We start from the raw sequence: 12,022 nt of genomic DNA, 5'->3' as shown, positions 1-12,022 counted from the left end.
TCAGCAGACATGCAACATTCTTTAGAACATACTGCATAGCCACCACCGCCCCCCCCCCCCACTCCTGCTGGCTTTCTACCTGCATATCTGTTGTTTTTATTTATTGAGTTAATTTATTTTAAAAAATTTGATTGTGCAGATCAATAAGGGAAGCGTTAACTACCCTGCCTCTTCCACATGTTGCCAAACTTGCACAGGTGCCTTACTTGCTTATTACCAAGACACTTTGTCACTTAAGCTGACACAGTGCTTCAGCTGGCATTCTCCACACAAATGAAGAATGAGGTCTCTTTGTACTTGCACAGTTGGCTCTCTTACTACCTTACCCTAAACCAGTGTTTTTCAACCTTTTTTGGGCAAAGGCACACTTGTTTCATGAAAAAAATCACGAGGCACACCACCATTAGAAAATGTTAAAAAAATTAACTCTGTGCCTATATTGACTATATATAAAGTAATTTTTCAATTTTTCCCACGGCACACCAGGCAACATCTCGCGGCACACTAGTGTGCCGCGGAACAGTGGTTGAAAAACACTGCCCTAAACATATAGCCATGGCTAGCTTTTCCCACCTAGTACTGTAGTAAGATTGAGGGGCTCATATATGGAAATGAAATGAGTAGAAATTCAGAAGAGGCAATTAGATCAGTTCAGTCACTGTGAATGTAAAGTTTTATCAGAAGTGGACAGTGTGTGCTGATTTAGTGGGAATTAATTATTATTATTATTATTATTATTATTATTATTATTATTATTATTTATCATTTGTACCCCGCCCATCTGGCTGGGTTTCCCCAGCCACTCTGGGCAGCTTCCAACAAAGGTGAGAATGTGGGCAGTTAAGGCCCTTCTAGGAATGCTATGATCCAAATCCCTCTAAAACAGCCTTTCTCAACCTTGGGTCCCCAGATGTTTTTGGCCTACAACTCCCATGATCCCTAGGTAGCAGGACCAGTGGTCAGGGATGGTGGGAGTTGTAGGCCAAAAACAGTTGAGAAAGGCTGCTCTAAAACATGCCTCAATGCAAATTTTTGTAAGTTACACTCTAGGTTGTTTTTTAAAACAGAAAAAAACTGCAGTAAAAGTTGAACTTTTAACTTGGACTGAGGCCTACACTCAAGTTTACATGCTGCACTTAATAACCCAAACAGAGCCAACACTGAGCTTGAACAGAAAGCTAAACCTACACGTTTTTATTATAAACTGGCTTTTCTGCTAGCTAGGTTTGCACTGTGGAATTATACACTGTTTTACCCTAATCTTCAAAATTGAATTTAATCTAGATTTTCGGTAAATGCAGGCACTCAAGACTGCAATAATAATAACTATCTACAACAATTTTGCAACTAATTTTTTTTGTATTTTTTATGGGATTATCTCCTCAACACCCCCCCCCCCCCGATTTACCTGCTGGAACAACACCTTCCCTGTGGAACTGCTTCAGTTTCAGCTAATGTTTTAATAAATAAATATATAATATTTACCTTCTCACAGGGGTGCCTAACTCACTTGTTACACCTTGATGTTTTGTCACATTACCAAGATTCTGCTTTTGCTGGGGCTCCCCATGTGCTTGAAGAACACTCTTTTCTTAAGCAAGAGGGCACTCTCAGGTTCTTTTAACTATTAAGGCATAGCTAGTGTACGTTCAGTGATCACGAGTATTTATGCTTCCTTTGCATATGAACACGCAGATTGATGAACATCAGGATTCTAAATATATATATTTATATATTTTGACTGTGTCAGACCAACACGGCTACCTACCTGAAACAGGATTCTAGTTAAGAGTGGAGAAGACTGAAGTCTAAAGTCTGCCCACCTCTGGTGTTACGGACTCTGTTAGCTACTTTGTAAAAAATGTCCTGTGACCTTATAAGAGCTTTAATGTATTCCTCTCCTCCCACCCTAAATCGTACTCCCACCCTAAATAGTAAGTGTTTCTCCATAAAAGGTGCCACCAATGGCTGCCTGGGCAAAGAATAGCTGAACAGTGAAAAGAGAAGTTCACAATGTGCTGCTCTATCCCAGGGAAGACCCCCTGGATGGTGGTGGTTTGCTAATGACAGAATGGGGGAGAGTGCTACACAGCCCCCGCGAGGGGCATGCCCAGAGGCACACAACAAGCACTGTTCTGCAACAGCTCCGGGTGTCAGCCTCCCATATTTTACAATAACCTCATTCTTGTCTACACAACAACAAACCAAGCAGTTAGCTCTCTAGCCTGTCACAGACAGCTCCACAGATCTTTACCTACAGAACAATTCCAAGAATGACTCTGCTTCTCACATTGCACAGCTACATGGCTCCAAAGTTTTCCAACATGAAAAAATATGTCCTTCCAGACATTCCAACTCGACCTTTCTAGCAGTGCACAATGAAAATGGACAATGTCAGAATGAATGGTAGGCAGAGAAAGAGCAGCTGCTAGGGTCAAATAGCTAGCCAGTTAGCTAGCTAGCTAGGTGGGGGGCGGGAGAGAGCTTCCAGAACAAATTAAACCATGTTACAGCCTTACAAATAAGTTCACTGAAGTTTCTAGCCCACAAACATTTTTACTGATGGCCTGGATTGTAGGGGGGAAACAAAACAAACACTTCTCTCATTTACAAATGTTTCCATGCCTACTCAACTAGAAGTAAAACAGTCAACTGAGCAAGTGGTTACTTACTTGTTTGCCACATTGGTAAATATTAATTTCCAAATTCACCCTTGGACACACAGAACTATCAGTGCTCATCCTGCCCTTACTAGCACTAGACATCCAAACCACCACACAAGGGATAGTAACTGGTAGTCCTGCACCAAATCTGTTGGAATCTGTGTCTGACTGTCACAAGGGGTTTTCTATTACAAATAAATAAACAAACGGGGTGGGGGGAGAATCCTATGCAAATAAGGGCAACTTGAGGGGGAAAGTTTTTGAAGCCCATTGTGATAGCAGCCTGAGAGGTTAATTGGACCAACTGCACCAAAGGGGTTAAGAAGTTCCACCACTTCTCTAAAAATTAACTATTTTGCAGATATTGTTCATTTGTTTCCAGGCATCTCTCTGAAATCATGATACCTTTTGTTTTGTTTTTTTTAATGAAAACAGTTTCCACGTTTTGGTAACAGTTGTCAAACTCTGCAGATCTGCTATATTCTGCAAATCAGTTTGGGGACTGGGGAGAAGATCCCACAAACGTTTTCATCTCAAGGCAAACAATACTGAATGGGGAGGCAAGTCTCAGAACGTCTTACATTTTAGATATTCATTAGCAGCTCTACCCTGGCTATCCAGGCAAGTTGGTCCTTTCAAAGAAGTCCTGGAATATCCAATTTGCTATTTTCCCTCTCCACACCCCTCCACCCCACATTTTTGTCCCACATTTTGGCCACAAGGATGATCCCACAAGGCAGCTACAAAAATCCAAAATTACAACAATAAAATAAAAGAAAACAAGTTAAAACCAGACAAACCAGAAGTTTGGTCGTGTTGTGGCTCATACACCCAAAACCATATTCTAAGAATAGCAAAGTAATTAATCCTACAAACGCACATTAGGGGGGGAAAGCCCCATGTAGCAAAAAAATAAATAAATTACAATTATATATTTGCAGGCTTCCCACAGGCTTTTGGTTGGCCACTGTGAGAACAAGTGCCAGCTGGGTTAGACAGGCCCCCTTTGGCTGGATCCAGCTGAAGGGCTCTTATGTACGTCTCTGTATACACAACCCACCTCTATTGGTACTTGCATTAAAAGTCATTTGTGCAGAACATTGTCACTTAAATGATTACTATGGGTTATCTTGAGACATGGGAAATTATTGTACAGGCAACGACCAATTAACATTCATCCAAAAGACGCATGTAGTAAACCAAAAACATCACTCAACATGTCACAAAAAGGGTGGAATGGGGGCATGGCAGGGGGAATGGGGGCAGGGCTGAATGGAGCTGAATACACTTATACATGCTCCTCCAACGCACACAGGGGGCCAGAAACAGAACTCCTGCACAAAATGGTTGTTGACTGTATTAGTGTAGTGGTGGACTTGTAGCCTTCTCCATGCTGCTTGACTCCACTCCTATCACCTGACCACTCACCATGAAGGCTGGGGCTGATAGAAGTTGGAGTCCAATTAATATCTGGAGACCAGACACAGGTCGCCCCACCCCTGATGAAGATTTCCCATATTTACTACATCACCTTAGAACTGTTTCTATATACCCAGCATCATTAATGTGTGTTGTGCTTTACAAGTGTAACAGCAAAACAGCAGGTACCCATCTATGCTTTGACAGTGAGAAGGACAACAAAGAAGGGAGAGAGATGCACAGCAAGAAGCAACTGCAAGAAAATCCAGTTACACACACAAACTTACACACTAGGAATATGTGAAAACTACTGTGACAGTAAATCCAATGTGCAAGCATAAATGAAGGCTTTGGGCTTTGTTACAAGTAAGCTGCCAAAAGTGGGAAATAAATATTATAAATACTTAAATCAAGACAGTCCAACTTTTCATACCAAGTGGACGTCAAGAGTACTTTGACACGGGACCTGTGGGCCACACACTGCCTTGTCACGTGGAGAGGAAAGGCCAACATTTGATATACCGTACACCCCAGCTTTCATGCTGCCTTCCCAAATCAACTATGCGAGGTGCTGCGCTTTGGAAAGGAGGTGTGAGACTCTGGCAGAGTCCTGGAGTCTTCCCATCTCGTTCCCAAAGCTGGGAAAGCAATTTGGGAAGGAAGGAGGACGACTCTAGAACCCTGTAAGAGTCCTTACACCTCCTTCAAGGGCTACGTGGGGCAAGGCTCAAATGTTGTTAACACTATGCCCCAGAAGACTTTCATCCCTTCCCTTACCTCACCTGGCACAATAATCCAACCACTAAGGCACAGGAAAAACTGCAAGCACGCAGGCAGGCAGGCAGGCAGACACCAAGCCCAACAGCTAGAATGTCCTTCAGAAAGATGCTATAGCCACCATGATCTATGGTCAGGTCTTCAAGCTCCCTGTCTTTCTCCTGCTCTCCTGCAATGGCTAGGTTGCTGTACTCCAGATGAGACTCCAACCACCACCCTGCTAGGAGAACAAGAGAGCAGAGCCAAGACGGTTGCCACATCAGGCACCCTGTTGCTGCTTCTACACACCCATCAGCCTCAACCAGCTAGATCACAATCTCAATTTCACTTAAATATCTGTCACATCAGGCAAATGATGCAAATACAACTCAGTGCTCTGTCTCATCCTGCACTTTTTGTTCTCATAGAAGGAGTGGGGCCAGAAGGCAAAAAGTTTCAGAAAATGCAGCAGGAGCATATCCATTTGTCAAGTGCTTGGGTAACCAGGTTCTACTCCTGGGTTAGCAGCCATCTGAGTATCTTTCCATGTGGTGCACAATCCCTTTTCTCTATCTGTAGAAGGGGAAAGGATAGCAATGGAGCACACAGGAAGGTGCTCAGGCAGCTACAAGTCTTTGAGCTCCCCCCCCCCATGCCCATTCCACTGTCATAGAGGGAGAGGGGATGACTTTTTAAATCTTTGAGCTGTAGCTGGAAGTAGTGAACTCCAATGTGAAGGGGCCCAGGGGTATTTCCAGAGAGACACGATCTACCTAAGATACAGACTTAAAGAGACAGTAGCTTTTTAGAACTAGAATGGGGACTCATCTGCTTGCCAAAGACAAGTGGCTACTTGCAAGTCTGTGTTAGCCTAACGTACCACCCTTTGCCATAACTATTCCTATTGCTTAGGGTGAAATACACAATGTAGCCAGCCTATGTTTTAAAATGAATTACTGGGAAAAGAAAGTGCACACACACAAACTTTCTCCAGTGGCTTTTCACTTTAAGGATACAATTACAATATGTTTTCACAAAGCTCTGGTTACCATATGCACACACCAAAACCTAGCATTTGTGCTAAGCCCATCCTGTCAGTAGTTAAAAATATTTTGGTGGTTTTTACTGTCTATTCTTGCAACTGACTTCTTCAGGACAAGGTTTTTTCAGTGGAAGTCAGACACTGGCAATCTGATATAGCTAGAATGGGAGGGAAGGAGGCAAAATCTTAAAGGCCACAAAAAACCTCAGGAGGGGCAAATGCAAGCCACAGGTTAGGCACCTGATTAACAGTACAATAACTGCATTTTGAAATAATGACAACTGCATCTGTTTTCATGGGGAAATAGTGTTTGTTAGCTGATTGGCAACATAATAGAGAAATAGCGTACACAAAGCTAGTGAACAAATATAGCACATAACACAGGCTTACAGATCATGCTGTACTTTCTCAACAGATGTTTTAATTTCTAACAAAATAGGAACGGACAAAAACATGAAGGGACAGCTAATTATCTAAGGCAATTACCATGGCATCCTAAAAATAGGTATCCGTTAGTTATCAAGTTCAATGAAAACTCTCTGATCATTTTACTGCATTCTGTCATTATCTGGAATTCATATCTCGCCCTTCCAATACAGTGGTACCTCGCTAGACGAATGCCCCGCTAGACGAAAGGCATTCGTTGGCGAAAGGCAGTCTCACAAGACGAATTTTCCTATGGGCTTGCCTCGCAAGACGAAAAAATTTCCGATTTTTTTTTCTTTCGTCAAACCGCTATTCCCCCATTGGTGCTTCGCAAGATGAAAAATTCGCTATACGACAGCACTCACAGAACGAATTAATTTCGTCTTGCAAGGCACCACTGTAGATCCCAATGGTGCCTTAAAATATCACTGGGGCATCCAGTAGTCTTTCCTCCAATGACTGATCAGGTCTATTGTTTCAGCTTCAGCAACCCTTCTAGCTGCTCTCAGTCTGGCCAAGATAACACTGCCCATCTCTGCTTTTAACTCAAACCATCATACTACAGTCAGTCTCTCTTTTTTTTTTTTTTTAAATATCTCTTTATTGTTTAAAATCATAACAAAACAACCATCATCAAACATTAACCAACATAGTTACATACACTCATAACATAATAGCATACATACATTACATTACATTCATACCTTCAACCATCATACTTATACACATTTATTCTTACCTATCTTGCCATACTTCATATCATGCAGTCTCTAAACTTCCAATTATCCTTTTTGTATTTTTTGTGCTTAATTTCTTTAACATATCATAACATACAGTTGTAATTCTCTTTCTTTACTCTTACAGTCTTCTCATGTTCTCCCATTGATTTCTTAAGGTTCAATCTAGATCTGCTTTTAGGATTTCGGTTAAACCACTCTCTATTAGATATTCTTTAAATACCCTCCATTCTCTCCAGACTTCTTGGTTCGTCTGTCCTCTTATTTTGCCCGTTGTTTTGGCTAACTGTAAGTATTCAATCATTAGGTTTTGCCAATCGGCTATAGATGGTATGACCTTACTTTTCCAATTTCTAGCCACTAGCATTCTCGCTGCTGTGGTGCCATACATACATAATATTCTTTTCTCTTTTTTAATCTCATCTGGCAAAATACTTATTAGGAACATTTCTGGTCTTTTTTTGAAATTGATTTTTGTCATTTTTTTAAGTTCTTCATAAATCTGATTCCAGTAATTGTTTATTGCTGTACATGACCACCACATGTGTTTATAAGACCCATTTTCATTTCCACACCTCCAACACAATGGGGATCCATTCCTATACATTTTAACTATTTTTTCTGGGGTGAGGTGCCACCTATACATCATTTTCAGTGTGTGTTCTTTTAGGTTGTAACAGGCGGTAAACTTTAAGTCCACCCGCCACAATCTTTCCCACTGTTCCATTAATATATTATACCCAAAGTCCTGCGCCCACCTCACCATCACAGATTTTACTTCCTCCTCTTTTAAATCCCATTCTAACAGTATGTTGTAAATCAGTGAGATATGTTTCCCCTTGCTTTGGAGTACCTCCTTCTCGAATCTAGATTTTTCTTTAGCCAGACCATTTTTTTATCTATTATAAACCTTTGATAGATTTGGAAGTACTGCAACCAATCGTTTAAATGTTCCTTAATTTCTTCGTATTTTTTCAAATATAATTCATTCTCTTTTTCCTCTAATAACGTTCGATAGGTGGCTCTTCCTCCCTCCATATTCGTTTTTTTTATTGTTATAACCTCTATAGGTGATGTCCAAAGTGGAATTTTTGGTTCTAGAATTCCTTTGTATTTTGTCCAAATTAAATATAATGATTTCCGAATCAGATGATTCAGGAAGCCTTTGTGGACTTTCACCTTTTCGTATATCAGGTAGGAGTGCCAACCATATCTGTTTTCTACACCCTCCAAATCTAATAGTTCATAATCTTTTAAATTTATCCAATCCTTTATCCAATTTAATGCCGCAGCCGCATGGTATAGTTCTAAATTTGGCATGGCAAATCCTCCCCTTTCTTTCCTGTCGGTCAATAGCTCGAACTTAATCCTTGGTCTTTTTCCGTTCCAAATGAATCTCGCTAAATCCTTCTTCCATTCTTTAAAAACTCTCATACCCCCTAATATCGGTATTGCTTGGAATAGAAATAACATTTTTGGGAGGATGTTCATTTTGACCACCGATATTCTTCCCCATAGTGAAAGGTTTAGTTTGTTCCATACCTCCATGTTCATTTTTATTTCTCTCCATGCTTTTTTGTAATTGTCCTCAAAGAGATTGATACATTTAGGTGTTATATTTATTCCTAAATATTTGGCCTTGTTTTTGATTTCCAATCCCGTTAATTGGTGCAGTTCTTCTTTTTCCTTTTTATCCAAATTTTTAGTCATTAGGGTAGTTTTTTGGTAATTTATTTTTAGTCCCGCCACCTTGCCATATTCTTTAATAATATCTAATGCTATCGGTATATTCTCTTTTGGGTCTTGTGTCGTTATTATCAGATCATCGGCGAATGCCCTTACCTTATAGGTGTTCTTCCCCACTACAATTCCTTTTAGTTTTCTTTCCTTTCTGATATTATTCAGTAGAACCTCCAGAACCAATACGAAAAGCAAGGGTGAAAGAGGACACCCTTGCCTAGTTCCTTTTGTTATTTGGAAGCTATCTGTTACGTTCCCGTTTATTATTAGCCTCGCACTCTGTTGATTGTAAATTGCCTCTATAGCCCTCCTCATATTCTCTTTTAATCCAATTTTTTCTAATTGTCTTTTCATAAATTCCCAGGAGACATTGTCAAATGCCTTTTCGGCATCCAACAGCAGCAGCGCTGCCTTTTTGTCTATTTTGAACTCTAAATATTCCAACAAATCTATTATATTCCTTGTATTGTTTGAAATTTGTCTACCTGGTATGAATCCTGCTTGATTTGGGTGTATTATATCTTTAATCACATTTCTTAATCTATTTGCAATCACCCCTGCAAACAATTTATAATCACTGTTTAGAAGGGAGATCGGTCTATAGTTTTTCATTAAATCGAGGTCCGCATCTTGTTTGGGTAGGAGCGTAACATATGCCTCTTTCCAGGAGCCTGGTAGGCTTCCATTAATTAATATTTGATTCATTAGGTCCTTTAATGGGCTGATCACGATTTCTTCCAATCTTTTATAATATTCTGTTGGTAATCCGTCGGGCCCTGGTGATTTCCCGGGTTTACACTACAGTCAGTCTCATCACACATATCTCTTTATGAATTCTGTGATTCTCCATTTTCTGTCAAAGGTTCTCACACATCTCTATTTATATAACTTATGGCAAGAATGCTCAACAGCAGGACATTTCAATGCTTGATTATTCATTTGCTTGAGGCTACAGTACACACTGCCTTTGGTACACTGCCAGTCGCTGGACATCTAGTCAACCAGGTGATAGCAAATATGTCTTCCCTTAAATGTCAGCCCTGGCTAAGGTGGGAAGAAGTGCACATGTGCTTCATTCTAACCTGCCTGGCAATTTGTTCTTCTGTGGTAATGGTTCAGAGCATCATTTTGCTGGCATGGTTTTCTAAAGAAATGAAGATGTTGTGAGACAGACTGGCATCCCATAGTTATTAGAGTCAAGTCACATTTTCATTCTGCATCTTTATGGCACATTTGTTCAATAGCTTGATCACATGCAATTGAAGATGTTATACGCCTGATTCTGAAATGCTATCTCCGGAAAATGGAGTTCTTCACAGTCAGGTTTACATTTCCAGACAATGTGATGGAATACACCTGACAGTTAAAAAAAATATCGATCAATAATCATAGTATAGCATTGTAAAGGTATTCATTCATAAAATTTATATTCCATCCTCCATCAATACCATTGTTCCCATCAGAATGCTACATGACACTATCATGAATAGGAGAAAAATGTAAAGTGCATATGGAAAAAGACAAAAGGCAAAAAATGATTTCAACTGCTGTGTTAAAAAACACAAAAAGTCTGGTTCTCTCACCAGATGATGCTATTTCAGAGGTTGAAACTAGCACTTTAAATTAGGCCCAGAAAAGGACAGACATAATGTGATCATAAAGTCTAGCCTCAGTTAGTAATCTAAAAGACACACTTGGCACCAACTGGTTTCTAAACAGTCTTCAAAGGCAGTCCCATGTTAAGCACATTACAGCCTCTATTCCAGAGACTACCACAGCATGGACAACTGAAGCCAGGCTCCCTCTGTCCATGTACGGTTGCAACTGGTATACTTGCCCAAGTCTGAAATGTTATGTACTTACTTGGGAGCAAATCCAACTGAACTTAATGTGGCTTACCTCTGAGCTAACATGTATGAAAAGGGTATTCTTCCCCCCCCCCCTCACACATTTAAGATTTAATAATAACAATAATAAAAAAACAACAGGTATGTGCATTATACGCAAGATCTGTTATCAGTGCTCTTGGTTAGCCATTTGCTCTTTAAGCGTCAGAGGGCTGAAGACAGAGGATGCAGTGTGGATGGAAATCCCATCTGTGACACTCTGAGAAAGAGGGAGGGAGGGAGAAGGTAAGGGACTGGAGAGGGTTCAGAACAGGACAAAGGTGGCATCAATCTGCTGGAAAGATGGAAGGGCCAGCATGATTTTGCACTGGTACTGGGGATCTTTTTGCAATGGGTTTCGCTCCAGGTATACTGTTTCCAAGTTCTTGGCTCCTTTCAGCTCATCCAAGTCGCTCCAACACTCAATGAGGTTATCGTTCATCCAAAATTCTTGGAGCTCCCCGTTAGATGGGTAATTTTTCAATCTTTTTGATCCTGTTGGCCGCAATGTCCAGCATTGTCAATTTATTATTGTTTTCCAGCCCTTCAATGACTTCTATGCCATTATGGCTAAGGTACAGCTCCCTCAAGTTCCCCAAATTCTGCAGCCCTTCAATCTTGGATCAACCGGTTGCTCTGTATACTAAGCACTGTTAAGTTTGTCAATGCATCCAGGTTCTGAAGCTTGGTGATTTTGTTCTTTCCCAGAAACATGCTGTCCAGATTAGTGAACGTATCGATATTCTGAATTGCCCTGATTCGATTAGATCCCAGCTCTAACATCTGTAATTGCTGTAAGTTGCTTAGATTCCCAATTTTGCTGATTTTATTGTTCACAAGGAAGAGTTTCTTTAACTGGGTGAGCTGGTCCAGCCCCTCAATGTGTCGTAGAATGTTAAACGAAATATCCAGGACCTCAAGTTCTGTCAGGGCCTCCAAGTTCTCAATCTTTCGAATCTGATTGTCATAGAGATCCAGTTTGAGACTTTGCAACTCAATTACTCTCAATGCACTTAATCAAGTTCTGACGGAGACAAAGAGTCTTCACTTTCTTGAGCACCTCAAACACTTCAATCTTGCCAATTCGGAAGTGATTCAGATCAACATCCTCTGCTTCCGGATCCAGGCTAATCGTCTCCATATCCACTGGCGTCTCGGCTTCAGCTGTTGCATTCTCGCCATTCTGTTCATCCCTCAAACTCTGTTACTATGCAAACCGTTTGCTTCTTCCCTCCATCATCTCCCAACTCTTCAGACTCAATCCTCCTCTCAACCTCCATCATCTCCTGTGTGCCCTCCCTGCTTTCTGTCTCAGCTACCAACATCGCCATAATGCTTTCCATCCCCTCCCCC

The 12,022-nt window shown here is 40.8% G+C and overlaps 2 protein-coding genes across 2 annotated transcripts in view; both read right to left on the bottom strand.

Moving 5' to 3' along the window:
* Positions 1–12,022, bottom strand: part of SPPL3 (signal peptide peptidase like 3) — a 40,838-nt gene that overhangs the window by 17,575 nt on the left and 11,241 nt on the right. The gene's annotated exons all lie outside the window — the stretch shown is intronic.
* LOC117061647 (protein phosphatase 1 regulatory subunit 7-like) lies at positions 10,906–12,012 on the bottom strand. The gene is given in 5 exon segments (XM_033174577.1): positions 10,906–11,147; positions 11,149–11,292; positions 11,294–11,672; positions 11,674–11,874; positions 11,876–12,012. Coding segments are annotated over 5 exon segments (1,074 nt in total). The 3' UTR covers positions 10,906–10,934.

This window comes from Lacerta agilis, chromosome 17 (assembly GCF_009819535.1).
Source record: "Lacerta agilis isolate rLacAgi1 chromosome 17, rLacAgi1.pri, whole genome shotgun sequence".
Classification (NCBI taxonomy): domain Eukaryota; kingdom Metazoa; phylum Chordata; class Lepidosauria; order Squamata; family Lacertidae; genus Lacerta; species Lacerta agilis.
This window is presented reverse-complemented; position numbering and strand designations above follow the sequence as displayed.